The 18,574-nt window shown below is 39.3% G+C and overlaps 1 protein-coding gene across 1 annotated transcript in view; it reads left to right on the forward strand.

Moving 5' to 3' along the window:
- The window catches only part of cadm4 (cell adhesion molecule 4), a 190,197-nt gene that overhangs the window by 167,793 nt on the left and 3,830 nt on the right, over positions 1-18,574 (forward strand). Inside the window, exons 4-6 of the mRNA XM_008324218.3 lie at positions 274-435; positions 3,458-3,548; positions 10,714-10,886. Of these exons, the coding sequence (XP_008322440.2) occupies positions 274-435; positions 3,458-3,548; positions 10,714-10,886 (426 nt within the window). The remainder of the gene's footprint in view (positions 1-273; positions 436-3,457; positions 3,549-10,713; positions 10,887-18,574) is intronic.

Raw genomic sequence — 18,574 nt, forward strand, 5'->3', positions numbered from 1 at the left:
CCCTTTGCTTCCCCCCCCCCCCGCCCCCCCCGCCCCCCCCCCCTCCTCTGGCGCCTAGTGCTGCCGTGAGAAGCTCATTCATCACCCAGTAACTTTCATCTTTCTTCCTTACTCCCGCCTTGACGGCGGTCTGTCCGAGGCTCTTCTTTCTTGTCTCTGCATACGTGGGATAGCTCGGCAGGATAACGGGTACACACGTTTTGACCGCAGACATGTTTCACAAACACTCAAGTTATTTACATCATCATCACCCTGCGACTTCTGTTTTCCCAGGCGTGGTGTCCCAACAGGACAACGGCAAGACGTTCAGCGTTTCTAGCACCATCCGCATTCCTGTCGAAAGGAAAGACAATGGTGCAGCGCTGAGCTGTGAGGCCTACCACCCTGCTTTAGGTGGACAGAGGAAGGTTCGCCACTACCGCCTGGATGTATACTGTAAGTCCGACTATTTACTGCTCTATTCCAATATTGTCACTTACTATCATGTATCACTAGCTATATTTGACGGAAGGCCAGATTAGGCCCGATTTTTCTGGACAGTTACCCCAGGGACCGACACTCAGGCCCGATTTTTCTGGACAGTTACCCCGGGGACCAACAGTCAAATTTTTTATTATTATTTGCCAAATGATATGGGCCCTAAAAATAGTTTCGGGGGAAAACAGCTGTATATGAAAGTGAAAGTCACTAGATGGCAGCATTGCAGCTCATTTTATTAATCCATTTTGACAATCAGGGGACTGTATGCAGAATGCTGATGCCCGCAACTCCATGCAATGTTTGGTACAGATAAATAAATAAATATCCCTCAATAGTATTTTAATTCGGGAGGGCTTCAAAAACGTTTTTCCCCTAGGGGGGGTAATGATAGAAAATAACTGAAAAACACTGCTTTAACCCATGACCTTATTGAGCAGGACACTGCTTTAACCCATGACCTTAGTGAGCAGAGGGCACTTTTGAAGTTTTGCAAAAGTTTGAGTTACGGCAATGGAAGTGTGAAATTCAGACAGATTCACAGTTAAAAGGTTGCTGCTGGAATAAATGCACCAGTCTCTCGCATTAGATCAGAGAAAGGTACTGTTAATATTTCAGAATACAATAATTGAAAATGGTTATTAAAGATTCAGCCGGTTGGAAAACGGACGCCGAAGTGACGTGGTTTAAAAATACAGTGCACCCCTGTGAGATGTACCGTAATATAATCAGTAAAAGTGAGCGTTTAATCGTCTGTAGTCATTGAAATTTACAATGCCGTAAAGTACACACTGAAGTTTTTCTCGAGGAAGTCATAAGGAGCCAAGTGAATTTTTGAGAGGTATTTGTCTAACTTTCTATTGAAATGGATATTTAGTTCAGAAAGTATGACTTGAATAGTTCACGGAACGTTAACGGTAAAATACCTAATCCTGAAACTTGAGATCTTACAGTTTTATCCAACATTATTCTGTACAGTTAATCATCATTTCTATCCATGTTGGAGCTCCACATCAATATCAGCAATATCTTTTAGTGGTAGACGCCTCTCTCTTTGAATAAAAATTCACAGTTATCCACTGTGTAAACAGAGTGATGCCGAGAGCTGCCTTACAGGAGCCTTGCACTCATTAAAACCTAATACATTCAAATCTCCCATAATTGCAGAAACAGGCTTTTGGCCAGGTTGTGGTCAGACACAGTGGTCAGAGGAGGTAACCACCATCAGTTAATGAAACATTGGGTTACAGGTAGGAACAGGAGCACTGATTCTAGTATCTGTTTCCTTCCAGGCTCATTTACACATATTATTAAGTCTCCACACATACGAACGTCCAGTTTAAATTTAAAAATACAAATACTGCTTATATTTAGATGGGAGTAGTGAACTTCGCCTGGATAATTGGCTTAAGCCCTTAATGTACCTGTGGCTAAAAGGTCACGTGGTCAAGTTTGCTTTTATTTTAAAAGATTTTTTTTTTCTCTGTGGAAAGTTCATAATTAAAATGGCAGCAGAACCATGTTAGACAACTGTAACATATTAGTGTGCTGCCAGTCAAATTACATTGAAATTAAATTGTAATTTAATTAAAATTAATAAAAAAATAATTAATCACGGGTGGAATTAATCATGATCAGTCATGAATTATCAAGACAAGTCAACACTCTTAGGTGATGCGTATGTGTTTCAAGCCCGAGTTTACAAAATATTTTTTAAAAATGTAAAAATATTGAAAATTTTCAAGACAACATTTCATGCAGTTGCTGAATTTTAGTGATTGTACATCCTGGTAGAGCCTTGTGAAACGTCTTGAGTTGCTTTTAGAAATATTCAACGATAGAACGATAGAGCGAGTGAGCGAGAACAAGGCCAAATATTCAACGATAGAACGATAGAGCGATTGAGCGAAAACAAGGCCAAGAGAGAGAGAGAGAGGGAAGGAGGGAGAAAGAGATAGAAAGCAAGAGGGAGAGAGGATGTGAGAATTCTCACTGATTCTACAATATGACAAACGTTGGCTGTGGGTTTCGATCTCCGTTTTCATGTCCCGCAGTCTGAAGCAACAAACGTACCTCTGATTGGCCCTCGCCCTGTATTTTACCTCCTGTTTCCATGACCATGCAACTCTGATTGGACTTCGTTGGTCCGTTATAGGAGTGACGAAATATTTTGAATGGATTACTGAGTTAATAAATGACAAAAACAAACACGTGTGCAATGATAAAACAAATGATATTTTCGAAAACAAACACGTGTGCAATGATAAAACTCCTTATTTTCCCAGTGAAATTTGGCGGAGGGAGGAAAACAAACTAGGTTCACAAACAAACAAAACCATAACAGAAAAAGAAAGATAAATTGTAATGGAGACCACTCCACCTGAGCACTACGCTTATCGGTATTTCACACTGTTCAGTATAACTTTATTAAATATATGCGATGACATACTGATCATTTTTATCACATCCCATAAGGTGATTCAAATGTGAGACAAAAAAAAACATTTCCTTATTGTTTTCTCATTTAAATGTCTATTTTTGATGAATTTGAATAATTTATTCATTCAGCTTTTTCTCAACGTGAAAGCCAATGGTTTCTGCAACCAGAGAACTGGCAATAATGAGTGACTGTCAGTGGAGGTTTGCCATCCAATCTCTCAGTTAGGCCAGGACAGGCAGCAGGCAGCTGCTTAAGCTGGGCCACTCTGATAACAGGTGTCTTAGCTGTGTGATTGTCAGCCGGTTGCCTTGGAAACACGTGTTAAGGACCCTGCTTCCTGTAACTTATTCACTTATTCACTTGTTCTTTCTTATGGCTGCCTAGTTTCATGTTGTTTTCACCTGACGTACTGAATCCTGATGTTTCCTTTTTCCCCTCTTCTGTACGTGAGCGCTGTTCAGTTCTGATCATTTTAACGCATTATGTTGCCGGAAATGTATTCATGCGCATTTTTCTTTTGACTCCTCCGTCTTCCTACAGTTGCGCCCACAGTCAGGATTATTCCTCCAGCCGGAATTTTGCGAGAGGGCGATTCGCTCAGCCTCACCTGCTCTGTCAACGGAAACCCGCTGTAAGTGTGTTTTTCTGCATATTTCATTATGTGTTATCTGTATCTTTGTGTTGCTGCGAATTCAATTTCAAGTTTAAAATACATCTGTAGTCTGATTGTCTCAACCAGAGGGGGGGTCAAAAATATGGCCCGCAGGCAAAAACCGGCCCGTCAGGGTGTTCAATCTGGTCTGCCGTGATACATTTGTTTAGAATTATTTTCGTAAAATAAATTGTAATAATGTCTCATATACTTACTGCATGGAAACAAAAGGGGAAACACATGGGCTTATTTATAGTTAATTAGGTTCTAACTGTACTGCTCCAATCCAGTACTAAATATGTTGAACCAAAATGAGTTTGAAAGCCCTGGTCTAGGCTGTAGCTAAGCAGTGCCATCTGCAGGTAACATGGCTTTAATGTGTCGATTTAAAAAAAAAAAAAAAAAAAACATTTCCCAAGAGACACACTTGATGAAAGAGTAAATTCAGAGCCGAAGCAAAGAGTATTTGAAAATAACAGGATGCTTGAAAGGAAGATGGATTGACTGACATTGTCCAGTAGTCTGGAGAGACTAAGATATACGAGGGCTATTGTAACAATAACAACAGAACAAGTCAAATACATCAGGTAGAGAAGGGCAACTGCTCAGAGACCAAAACAGAACTAAGGGCAAACCAAACAAAGAAAAACTCAAAGAAAGGTTCAGGTCAACGCGGAAAATCTCTCGGGACCAGCATACAACCAAGGGGGAGTGCAGGAGGAACCCTCCAGACCAGGGGTGTCGAACTCAATTTTACCAGGGGCCACATCAGCAATACAGTTCCCCTTGAAGGGCCGGTTGTAAATGGAAGACTGTACAGTATAGCGTCACCAACCCTTGGTCCGTGGACCAGTACCAGTCCATAGGTGATTTGGTACTGGGCCGCAGGGGGACACAGTGAAAAACTTGACTTAATTTTTATTAATTTACCTTCATTCAAAGATGATCCAGTCATATCATTTACTTTCTTTATATAACGATAATCTGTCAATATTTCAAAACAATATCTCATTCAGACTCTGATACAAACAGACTCGAGTCTAAAAGATGTTTTATTTTGAAAATGTAATGATCCTTCGATGCTCAGCACCTTGGTACTGGTCTGTAGTAACAGGTGGTACTGGCTGACCAGTCCTTGGAACAAAAAAGGTCAGGGACCACTGGTATAGATGTGTCTACTCCATAACAGACTAATAAATATAATTATTTGATTGATTATAAAAACTTTTAATTTCTCAGGATAAGAAAGTGATGCATGAACTTTTTTAGCTCCCGCGGGCCACACAAAATGGCTTGGCGGGCCACATTTGGTCCCCGGGCCTTGAGTTTGACACATATGCTCTAGAGCATGAACTGGCAATACATGGAAATTTGGAATTGGCCCTGAACCAGGATATTTCTTTCAATCTTTCAACAATTTTGCATAACAATCCACAAATAATAATTATAAATTATTTATTAATAAATCCATAAATGTATCAGTTTTCTACCACAGGATCATGTTCAGCTCAGAGAATTCCATTGCCAGCCCATTGTAGGTCCACATCAGTATAAACAACCATTCACACTAATATTTATACCCATGTTGTCCAAACAACCCAAGGAAAACAGGAGTACCCGGAGAAACCCCTTGTAGAATATTTCCACGTCTCGTGTTCAGTAGGAACCCAAACAAGACCTTTTCCACAGTGGATACCTTGACATTATTCCCTTCACGAAGCGTAAACATCATTTGTACTGTCAGCCATTCTATGATGTTGCAGGGAGTTAATAGAGAACTCAAATGTACTATTTATCAATCTGAGGGTAAAAGTTCTGGTGTGCCGTTTTGTTGAAACCTCTCTAAAAGCTTTCTGAAATTGCTTTGACACAGGTTTCCAGAAGCAAAGTTGATTCAATTCATTTTTTACTCAATTCAATTTTTGCCACTGACTTCACTACTTTCTCAGCTGAAATTTTTTACACTTTAGGACACCCTAGTCTGAGCAGATATAAGGTTACGAGGCACTGAACGAGTGATTCTCAACCTCTGGTGCCACGGGATATTATCCAGTTTCACTTAATTGGTCTGAAGCTATTATTTATTTTCTTATTTATTTTATAAATTAAAGTTTTATAGATGGGATGGATAGCACTAGATAGCAGCAGATTGCTTTAAAAAAAAGAGAATCTTGAAGAAGATTTCTGTCTTTCTTCAATTCCTGCGAGTCTATCAGGGTTGTGTTTAGCTAAACAGGATAAGGTTTAATACTGAGTACCTTTTGGGAGCGTGTGCTGTGGCTCAGAAAAGGTTGGTTACACTGATTTTTCTGACGTGCGCTTCAGAAAAACATGAAGTGTTCCTTTCGAGGAGGTTTTATGAATTCCTTAATTAATCAATACGCACTGTGCTTAATTAAACGTGAATTAGAATTCCGGATGCATTCATTTTAAGCTTGCAAATGAACCTGGCATCATCATCCAGGAGCTGGCACCAAATGTTGCAACGTTTTTACCTTGTCAATGCAGCTCGTCCGGGCATTTTCTGTGAGTCTATTATGAATTCATGACAAAATAATCAAAGAATTATAAAAGCAAATGTGTCAGCAAAGTGTCAGTGCTTGCAATTGTGTAGCTGAGAGGCCTGACACCTCGGCTTAGGGGATGTACAGAGAGCATTTGATTGACGAGCACATGCACGGGGTTGCCAAGTTTAAAGTCAGCCTTTACAAGCGTAACATTTTACAAAGTGATATTACCGAACGGCATTGGTTTATACGCAAAAATGAGCCACGGCTTGCGTTGTGAGTTAGTGTGTGACTTCTATCCCTGCTCTGCGGAGGGAAACATTTTTACTTTTTGAATTGCTTTAGTTTCCATATGTTTTTCTGGGGCTTTTAGAAGAGGATGTGACAGTATATACACATGCAAATGAACAAACATTACCTAAAAAAGGTCATTTGCCTTGAAGTATTTTTGAGCTGAAGAGATCCAGGTCCATTACAGGCCACTCTGTGGTGATTTGTAAATGTCACACTGGCAGCTTTATGTGAACATGATTTTCACTTTTAACAGAAAACCACTTGCTTCTCATCGCCTGTTGTGTAAGTATCCTCGAGTATAACTACCTGCTTCAGTTTAATTGACTATAACTTCAGTGCTCAATTCATAGCTTTCAATTATATTTCCACATAAGTAAGTGCCAAACACTGTGATTTAAACAGTTACAAGTAGTATCATCGGATAGTACTACGGTGTTTCTGCTAGGGAAACGTTGAGAGGTAACATACATAAATGCAGGGGAACAGTTTAGGTGGTCATTTTTCTGTAGTGTTCATCAGTGTTGGCTCATATCATAGACTTGGAAAAAACACAAATCATGGCCTGCATACCAAATCCAGCCCGCCAAACTGTCCAATCCGGCCCGCGACTCGATTCCAACCTAAACATCAGATAATAATATAAGACAAAAATGCGATTTTTTTTTTCATTTTAGTGTCTGTCCGAAAAAGATTCTATCCCTCAAGACACCTGCAATACAATATGAATGCTGATCCATAAATATTAAGTTACAGAAAAGAAATAAAAAAATTCATTGAAATACAGTGGGGCTTCAAGATCACGAGTTTCATCCGTTCCACAACATCACCTGTATCTCGATTGTGTTTTCCCCAATAGAAATAACTAAAAACAATTCATTTGTTCCAGCCCCCCAGAAATATTGTATTAATTAATTAATGACCCCCCCTTCAAAAGATATTGATAATATAATAATAATTAAGAAAACATTTTAAAACATTGTTATAAAAGGTGATAAAACATCAAACGAGGGACAGTGAGCGAGTGTAGAGTGGAAAAATGGAGCTGGGTTGAGCACTTGTAACTCGATGTTTCCTCATATCACAAAGAAAATCTTGAAGAGTTTCTTACTCGTAACTTCAAAAACTTTCAGGTAGCTCGTATCTTGAAGCCCCACTGTACGTTTTTTTTTTTTTTGTCAATTTGATAATCATGCATTCATTCATTCATTTTCATCCGCTTATCCGTTACCGGGTCGCGGGGGCAGCAGTTGTCCAGGAGGTGAACCCTGGGGTTCCACACCAATGACAGAGAAATTGCCTCTGGGCCAAAGCGCCACTATTTGATAATCAGTTAAATACAAATAAGAAAAAAAACATAAATAATAACAAATGACACAAATAATCACTTCTCCTTTTCAAAATGACATTCACTTTAGCTGTGAAATGCATTGCTAACTGCCTCCTGATAGAAATGCATTATCCCCATTGCTGGCACCGTAGCTTGTATTGCATCGAGTTGGCTTGACGTCAGGAGCCACAAAGTCCTTACTTTTTTAATGGATTGATAAAAACTGAACCCATATTTTAGGCATGAGGAGAAAAAGTGGAAAACAGCTCAAGCCCTGAAAACGAAAGGAGCCGCATGTGTGTGCTGATACCAGCAAACGTCTGTGAATTCAAATCTTGTTTGTGTGTGTTTGTGGTGTAACTAATCCCAATCAGCTAACTGTTGAAGCCCATTGTGCACTTTCCAAAAGGCTTCTAAGCTCCTAAATCCCCCCTAGATGGTCCATCTCCGTTTGCTTATCATGTCCACTATAGCTCCCCAGCGAGGCAGCCAACATGTGCATGTGGGTGTCTGGGTGTGTGCCACTAAAAACTGGCCGAGACATACAGTATAGCCACACTAAAGCACTGTAATGGCTGGCTGCTGATGGTGCGTGCACATGTCTGCAACACCAACGAATGGGACGAGAGACAATTCATCAAAGGTTGGACTGGACCCACCGACTCACCTTCACCCCTCCCTCCCTGGACTTGTTAACCACCTGGTTTGTGTCCCCATTGGGTGTACAACACTTCCTCTAACTGCTAACTGCGCAGCCATTGTCTCTTGTTAGGACTGTTTCCGATCACTCTGTTATTGGATTGACTTTTTTTTAAATACAACTCATTTTATAAAAGTGTATTTGTATGAGGTGGTGATGCATGATACCAGATTTTTTTTTTGTTTGTTTTCATTTTATAAGATCCTGATTTCTTTTTTTTGACACGTTTCTATGCAGGTACTGGTATCGATACTTTGTGTGATATTTCTGGGCTTTTTAGCGCCCCCATCCCAGAGAAACAAACAAAAAATAAAACCAAAAAAAAACCCCCAGGAAATACACATTTTGTGGAACAAAACAAGAGCGAGAATCAAAAATAATTACAATAATTGTAAACGACTCTAAATGACTTTGCAAAATCGTTATCAAATACTCTTGTGAGTATCGCTATATCAATACCAAGGAATCGATACTCACAACCCTACTGACACAAAGTCAGTGCTTTGTTGTCTGTAGCAGTGTTTCCCAAACTTTTTTTTTTCTGGGGACCCGTATTTTAAAAGTCCCAAACCTTTGCGACCCAAGTCAATAGACATTATTCGTAAACTCCTGGGAAACATGATGCGAGACGACCCAAACAAAAATCTCTTGTGACCCACCTGAGGGTTGCGACCCAGACTTTGGGAAACAATGGTCTGTAGCACCATCACCATCACCTTTGCACTGCACTGTCTCAACAAAAACCACACACAAAATCACTAGTCAGTCATAGCGGTCTACGTATGTAACTTTACTTTGCGGTAGTAGTAAAATACAATTTTCTTTGTCCCTGTTTTTTTTTTGTTTGTTTTTTTTTTAATGAATGAACCGGTAACAAACCCATAGCTCCCCTCACTGCTGGGCATCTCTGCTGAACAAAGTAAACATTCAGGTTCAATTCCCTCGGTTTGAGAAGTGTGTACTTCACAGTCACAGTGTTTTGAACCACATTTTGAACTATCCTGAACGGTTGAAACACATCACTGTAGGAAATAGAAACAAATGGACAAAGTGAGACACTGTGACAAAGCAAGCCCTAGGTTTAATTAGACATTTGACGTATGAGGAGACGTATAAATCCGGATTGTAATCTGACAGAGTGAGCACGAGTCATTACTCTTAGCCAGTCGCGCACTTCTACATGCCCTTTTCCAGAATACCACCTTAATCCCTTTCACTTCCTCTCTACTCCGTCTGCCAATCTTTTAAAACCAATTCATTTTGTCTCCCTCCGCCCACCCTTCATCCCCTGCCTCATGCATAACATTTTTACGAGGAAGATGACACCACACACACACACACTCAAACACACACACACACTCACAGAGAAGCTGTGGTTGTGTGACCTAAATATTGCTCCCTGTATTGTTGCTCATGCCTGTGGGAAAAGTGTCTCTTTGTGTTTGGCCAATGGGAAGATGATTTGGAGGCAATTGGTCCCGAACCAGTCATTCCGGGCCGTTGTGTGTGTTCAGCTGAAAGAATCAGCCCGTGTGACCGACACATGAAAGCCTGTGGTGAACCCAGAGCTGTGTTTGCTCTCACTGTTGCAACATTAGAGCCTTTGCAGACGAAGCATCATATGTGTTGAATTCAGTTACTGACTGGCTTTGACACCACTGTTTATTTTCTATTTTAGTTGAATATTGGTTCAACTAACCAATATCAATGTCACAGGATAAAGTATTTTTAATTTTAAATATTTATAATAAAACTCATCTGCCAGGGGCTTAAATTATTGGTTCTGGGAATTAAAAATGAAACAATATATCAAAAATTTTGACCCTCAGTTTTGGTTAAATTATTTGTGTTCTTCACATCGTAGTAAATATGCTTGTTTCTCTCAGGTTATACGTGTCTCCCAAAAAGCAAGTTGCAGACACTGGGCCTGAGTCTCCAATGAAATGGTGTCGACAGGCTCTTGACCACACACTAGGGGGCAGCAACTCATACAGTGGTTTGTACAGATAAAAATATACATGGAGGACGTGAAAACATTTCTGTCCACAAGGCGGGGCATGACTGAAAATAACTGAGAACCACTGGATTAGTTGAAGACTTTGTATTTAAGAATATGAATTTCCTGCAGGCCAGCAGTGGTACTACACCTTAAAGTTGATGATCCGATATGTACGGACTTTACTGTAAATACACACCAAATAAAACCTCTATAAATAACAAGACCTTTTTAATCATTTAATTACTTTTTAATACCATGGATGGCATTAATATTTTTTCTGTCTCTCTGTTTACCTTTTTTCTCACTTCTTCCTCCAGACCCAGGAACATTCAGTGGTCCAAGATTAATGACACCTTACCTGAAAGGGCTGAGATTTCAGGGCCCACTTTCCAGATTTCCCGCCTGAGCCAGACGTACAACGGGACGTACTTGTGCCAGGCTCAGAACAACTACGGACGGGCCGCCGATCACTACACCCTCTTGGTGTATGGTAAGTCACAGTGTCCGACAGTTTTGTTTTTTTAACATTTAACAACTATAAGCAGCTGGACTAAAATATTTAAATTTATGTTCAAATGAGGATTTTTCAAAAAACAATTGCAAAACATCTTTGACATTGAACTGTTTGTGTATGTTTACCACTTTCAAAATTCATCAAGTGGGCCACATTGAACTCCCTAGTGGGCCCGTTTTGGCCCACATGCCGTATGTTTGACACCCCTGTTCTAAGGTGTATAGCTGACCATATAAACACAGGATGCTTGTCTCATTTGTCTTTGAGCTTTTCTTGTTTTCCCGATTTAGTAAGAAACATTCTTTTAAAGCTCCCTGTGAAATTGAGTCAGCAGAGGTATTGATTACACATGAAGATGGTGGCCGCTGTGCCACCGATGCTGCAGCCGCCAATATCATTATCCAGGCTTCCTCTCGCAAAGAAACAACTTGTCATTTCCACCCACTACAAACAATCAGAATGACTTAATTGTCCAAGTTAAAAAAAAAGAATGAATTTTAATGTTTTTCTCTGTTATCAGTTAATCGGAGCGTGGAGTGCAGGTTTTTCTCTGTTATCAGTTAATCGGAGTGTGGAGTGCAGGGGTGTCGAACATACGGCCTGCGGGCCAAAACTGGCCCAGTAGGGTGTTCAGTCTGGTCCGCTTGATGAATTTTGAGAATATAAAATATACACACGCTTCATGTTCAGGATATTTTTTATGAAATAACATTTCATTAAATTTGAATAAGTAATAATAAATATCTAATATACTTGTAATTGTTTCAAAGATTTGTGGAAATTTGCGTATCATCTCTAGGGCAATTTATTGAAATTGCATGTTTTAGTTATATATATTGGCACATTTTAAGCTATTATGCTACATCTTAGCTGTAGTGCTGTTAAAAGTAATATGAAAACTTTGATTTGGGAAGAAGTCCAGACATTTTACAAAGAGACTTGGTCAGGAAATAAATATCACAGTGTTTCAACCAGAAAACCAAAATGTCAAACACTGTGCTCAGAGATGATTGTTTGTTATGGACATCAGGTAGTGTGAAGGACAGCAGCCATTAATTATGAATTCAATTTGAAGTTTTAAACTGTATGGTCTGTTTTGTTTTTGTTTAAATCGTTTAAAGAAATTACCTTATTGTTTTGGACTGAAGGTCATTCCCAGATGAGGGAGCAATCTGTTCTAAAGGTTAGAACTTTCCAAAACAAAAAAAAGCTATTTCCTTCCCTCCCCTGATCTCCGACAATGCTTTTGATCGTCTGATATGTTATTACATTTTAAATTTATTATGCACTACACGTGAAAAAGTTGGGTTTGTGAATGCCACAGAACCTTCTACCTGTTTTTTTACTCTTAGTTTATATGGGTAACAAATAGTAATGTTGACGTCAGTTTTAAAGTCAGTGTCATATTTTTGAGGAGTAATGACCACAATGTTTTAAGTTGACATTCCCTTAGAGTTTGGTGCACAGTCTAGACTAGAGTCATATATATATATATATATATATACATACACTGTATATACTGTATATATATATATTTACATACTGTATATATAGTATACATGGTATATATGTATATATATGCTCATTACTACACACTGTAGAATTTTATATATATATACAATATATATATATATATATATATATATATATATACCGTATTTTTCGGTCCTGAGGCGCACCGGATTACAAGGCGCCTTAAGCGAAACAATTAACAATTAGTTTAATGTTATATATATATATATATATATATATATATATAGTGTGTAGTAATGACCATATACTATGATCATTTGAATAGCCTAAAAATTGTGGGTACCCTTGGTCCAGACACTTTTGCTGATGGATGTTAATGCCATCTAACCTATAGTTCCTCACATAACATCTGATAAGTCAAAATGTGGTTACCATTTTTCGAAAGTGCAAAAGTTGAAAAAAATGAAGAAAAAAAAAGCCGAACTGAACAGTGACGCGCTCATCATGAGGTTGTTCGGCAGCATGCAGTACTGCTGTAGTTTGACTAATTGCATGCAGACGTCTGCCACTCAGCAGGTCTTTTCTTTTCATCCACGAGCCTCCTGCTGGCATATCCTGTCATTGCACCCTAATGCGTGATTTAGAGATCAGATGGAAATGGTTGAATAATGCCGGCGAACGGAGGAGTGATATCTTATGTAACTTTTTTCGACTGCTCTCCTCATGTCTTCATTGAACCGATGCCTTGTTTCCCATGCATGAGCAGGATCAGCAGGCCTCTCTCGCACACAACAATAGCGTGATGAAAAGTGACCCCCCGCCCCCCACCCTCTCTGTTTCGGTCTCTCCTAGACAGTTATATATGTGCCGATGCCACCTCTGTGGAAAAATATCCGCTCTTTCTCTCTCCCTCCTACTAGTCCTCCTCATTTTTTTCAGCCGTTGCTTTCATTTGTACGGTGCCATTTCCACTTTGCCGTGTTTGAACATTTGTCATCTTTTCATATTGCCGACACTCAGTGCTAGGCAATACTTTGATAAATTGGCCCTCTTTTATAGACATCAGTTAACTGTGTATAATATTGTACGGAATCCTGTCTTGAGGAAATTAACAAGTAAAGTTAAAAAAAAAAAAAAAAACCAACACAAGCCAAGAATAGGACTTTTACTCAGTGCCATGGATTACCAGTAATCTACTTTAAATCCTACTCTGCAGCTTTAGCTGTGGTTTGGCATGTTTTAAAAAAGCACTTACCCAGTGGGCGATCTGTTTCAAGTCCTGTTTCAAAGAGCTCGGAGTTGTTGATTGAGAAGTTAAGCGCATGTCTACATTCATACGGTTCATACCAAAAATGACCAAATGAGTGATGTCCCACGCTGTGTATGTTAAATATTACATTTGCAGTGATATGTTTAAACATGCAGCAGCGTTGCAAGTTTAGCTCGCTCCTTTCAGGGCTTTCCACAGTAGAATATTTAGCTTGCTCACACCAACCTTTCAATCCCTCCTGAGATTTTTTTTTTTTGCCTAGCAGCTCAGTGGACATCATCCTCGCTCCAGATACTCTCTATCTTAGAACATGGGCAAGCCATTTATAGTACATATAATGACCCGTCCAAATGAATGGCCAAATTTAACTTTGTTTGACACGGTCATTTCTCATTTTGGCCATCCTGGTCATTTCCAATAAAAAATGTCACATCCAGCTCCTAATTTCAAGACAGACCCACTGCCTCCAAACCATACGTCATAGCAGATCTCACTACTAATTTGAAAACCTTATACTCCTGTTATTAGCATGTAAATAATTTTAAAGGTATTTATTTTTATAAAATGTATATGCATTAATTCTGTTTGCCAACATCTTTTTCATACCTATTATTGCCAGTACCTTCTTAAATTTCACTCTAATCCGATAAGAATTTGGTTCGCGTCAGTCCAGCACCAACGTTGTTTCTACAACTTGGCAGATGCCCGTGGTCTGTTCCTGGTTCAGCTGCAGATATAAAAATATCTATTATCTCTTAGTTGACAAATGAAGTGGGACAGGAGTGAGACGCATTGAACCAGACGCAAGAGAAAACACTGTGAAAATGTCCGTGAATAAGGTCAAGGTGGGTGGAAAGGTTAGGATGCAAAGAGATGACATGGTGAAGTGGGGTCGACCGTCCAGATCAACTGACAAATGGCAGCAAGAAAAGGTGTGAAGAAGAGAAAGTGAAGTGAATGAAGTTGGGTGTGGTGTTAGATAGTAGGAAAAAACAACAATTTAAAAAAAATAATTGTACTAATATAACAACTAATCGTGATTAATTTAGATAAAAAAACATTTCTAAATGTAAAAAAAATATTTTTTACTTTATTCTGAGAAAACAGATAGGCAAAAAAACAGCAGGAAGCCTTTTTATATTTGACCAATCCAAATGATGGAACTATTATTATGGAAAAAGTTGGGAAAATTTTAACTAGCAATTTAGCATCCAAGAGTTGTTAGCTGTTAAGATAGTGACAGACAGATGGTCCTTGGTGGTGAACAAAACAGGCACAGAAAGAATACGTTCAAACATGTGAGCAGCAGAAGAGAGTTTTTGTTTTATATACTGTGAAGAAAAAAAAACCAATGAAACAGAGAGGGGGGGGGGGCAATAAAGGGGGGAAGGAAGGGATGGTGGTAGCAGTGACTAGAACGCTGCTGTAATGAGTTTTTAGGATAATTTAAATGAAAACACAGACGCTCTTTTAATAGGGTGAGTTTTGGGGAAACAATTAAGATAAACGAAACGAGGGGGAGACTAAAACGGGGATAATGTCAGGTCCAATTTGTTTTAAAAACAAAATGCCTTGAGCACCTTCTGTTTTCCTTCAACAAACACCTCTGTCAGTCTCGGCCCACGCTCCCACCCTGGATGCTTGAAAATGGCAGAGTAGCTGCTTAGACACCCAAGCTGGGTTTGAGTACAAATACAAAATGAACCCAAATGCTGCTACTTTCATCTGCGAGATTTGCTTGACTTAAAATTTAAAAACCCAAAATTCAACAGCTTACCATAATAATAGTTAGCCTTCTACATCGATGAGTGTGTGACCTGGTTTTCAAACACAATAACAACTGACTCAGAATTGATTTCATTAAAAATTACATCAAACCTTTATATATAGATACCACTATAGATGAATTGAACAAAATATCTTGTTTATTCTTACTTTTGCTAAAGGTAAAAAATAGTGATCTCTGATATTAACTTTTTGCCGATAGCCAGTATGGCGATATTGACCAAACGCTTAATTTCCAATTACGATATCAACCGATATCCATATATGCAGCTGTTAGCCCGCAAAACTGCAGTCAACTTCCCAGGACCATACAAGCAATTCCGGCACTTAGCTTTATCGCGTTTCTGTTTTCGGAGGAAACTCCAATAACGATTCTTACAGATATTACACAATTATGCTAAAACCGAGGTGATATTGGTAAAAAAAAATCATGTTGTAGGTGGGACACGAAAATGTATAGTTGAAGAAGAATGTGCCAAAAAAAATAAAAAATCTACCTCAATAAAACGCACTAACGCAGCAAATGTAGTTGAGTATATAAATGAAGAAAATGTATTCCATTACATTCGGCTGTTAATGAGTGATGTGTGTTAGAGTGATATGCATTGATTTAAAACAGCACTTGCTGCTTCTCCAAGTGAGGACCCTGTAATAAGAAAAGCACTCACCGTGAAAAGATTAATGGGCCTCGCCCAAATCAAAAATGGTGGCACAGTATCCTGAGACACTCTTCTTCAGGAAGTAGATACAAGAGGGGGAGAGAAAAAAAAACAAAAACACGTCATTATTGTGAGTGCTGCCACTCACAACACTGAAAGTAACATGGGATGTGTGCCCGTATAGTGTTAATGGATAACAATGCAATGTAGGGCAGAGACTATTGGCCGAGAGAGCGACTGCAAAGTTGCACTCTTGTTGATGGAGATTGGAGAGGTGGAAGGCACTAAATTATGGCAGCGATAAAGGCGAGGCAGTTGGACAAAGTAGGAAGAAAGAGTTACAAGAAAATATAAAAAATGTTTGTAGTCAGGTCTGGGTCATACCTTTCCCCCTATCTCTTTCTGTTTGCTGAATACAGTAAAGCCCTGAAGCAGGACCAGCAGTTTTGTGCGAAAAAGACATCAGTCCAATTAGTCCGAGTCGTAAGAGAAAGCAGGCTGCACGCTACGTGAATTATTATGTTGCTAAACATTTCCTGAGAACTTCATTCGTCTCAGAAGCTGCTCTCAGATCTCTTTTAGTATGGCATGGTGTAAACAGAGCATCCCCTTACATAACGGTATTAGCATTTCCATATAGCGTATCAAGAGCCTTTAAAACAGGACTTTATTAGGCAAAAAGATGTGTTTTTCCTGAGTAACATTTTACGCATTCCATAATGCACGCCTTCCTCCCAGCACTACCATCTACTGGCTATAGGGCAGTGTTTCTTAATTTTTTTCTGCCATACCGCCCTCTGGTGGACAGAAGTTTTTTCACGCCACCCTAATTCCCCCCATCCTTCGAATTGAAATACTATCAAGCACCTGGTAATATGTATATTCATTTATCACAAACCACTGTACGAGTTCTTCCTCTGCTACCATCTAGTGACTGGAGGCTTGTTTATCGTTCAAGAATAAATGAATGAAGACAGGATACTGAAAATCCCCTCTAGCGCCCCCCATGTCTCAATATGGGGGTGCACCCCACTGCTATAGGGACATTTTCCTTAAAAAATAAATATTAAAGAAAAGACATGTATTAATCATTTAATATTAAACACCCTGAAACAAAAATAATTTTTTGCTCTTTTCTGTATTGTAAAATATGATCCCATTCAGAGGCGAGCAATTAAAGCTGCTCTGTGTGTGTCTTATGTAATGTTCAACAAAGAGAATCAAAAGCTTGTTTGGTGATTTGATGATTAGATACAAGGTATTATAAGCGCAACGTTATCCAGGGTTGGCGGCGCTGTTTTCTTTTTAAACCAAAGACGATATCGTACAGTAGAAGATTATATCCACGGAGGCTTGCTTCAGGTCCAACCTTACCTGCACTGTTGAAAAATCTAATTTTAGTATGAATAGAACCTCTGCTAATGCACAGCGGCTCTCTGCAGACGATAGGTAGGAAGATAGGTGAATAAATCAGGCCCGGAGAGGGGAGACAGAGATTATGGCAGACGTTTGAGGAAAAAGATAGAATGTTTTAAAAAAAGAACTGTTCTTAGGTCATCCTCCATATTCATGGACAAGAATAAATTCATCTTTCATTTAATTAAAACATTGCCCTTGGCCGCTAATCCTTTAAGCTTTGACGTACAGTTTTCAGCCACGTTGACAGAAAACTTGACTCCGTAAACAAATTAAACCAATTTTACACACTATTAAGCCAAGGTTATCTTAACACCAGTTTTTTTTATCAAAAGTGATCATCTCGGCAGGCGTCCTGACCTGCTGCGCGATTCATTTCAAAACGTTGCGCAACTTAACGTGACATCAGTGACAGTGGCTTGCTGTTTCGCACACAACAGGACACACTGACCACAAGAACAGAGGCTGTTTGACAATTGTCCTTGTATCATAGAAAAACACCTTTTGAGAACATATATTTATATTCAAGAAAAATATAACGTGTAAATCCAGTTCATTTTTGTATGTATGTATATATATTTGTGTGGCACTTTGGCCCAGAGGCAATGTCTCTGTCGTTGGTGTGGAACCCCAGGGTTCACCTCCTGGGCAAGATTGGATCCCTGTTGGGGTGGTTGGCGCCTTCTAGTGGACTAGTGGACGAAGATGGATGGATGGATGGATGTATATTAAGTTGTTTAAACTCAACTGTAATGAAGCTGTGTTGTCCATAATCTGAGTCCTGTTTATTCAGGGCTTTGCTGGGGCCCCCCTTTGGCTCATTAGAAGACCCCAACCCAACCACCCCCCCACCCCCCAAAAAAAAACAGGATACACATATTTTATTTTTAGACAGGGACACAGCCTCCTTTCCCATATTATTATCAGATATTCATTTTACACCTCCTCCACCAATCAGATTTTGCCAGTCTCTTATTACACATTTACAGCATTGGAAAACGCTGCGTCACATTTCATTCATTTAATCATTCCATCCTGACTCACCTGCAATGGCACCCCCC

This window comes from Cynoglossus semilaevis, chromosome 13, assembly GCF_000523025.1.
Source record: "Cynoglossus semilaevis isolate Cse_v1.0 chromosome 13, Cse_v1.0, whole genome shotgun sequence".
NCBI lineage: Eukaryota > Metazoa > Chordata > Actinopteri > Pleuronectiformes > Cynoglossidae > Cynoglossus > Cynoglossus semilaevis.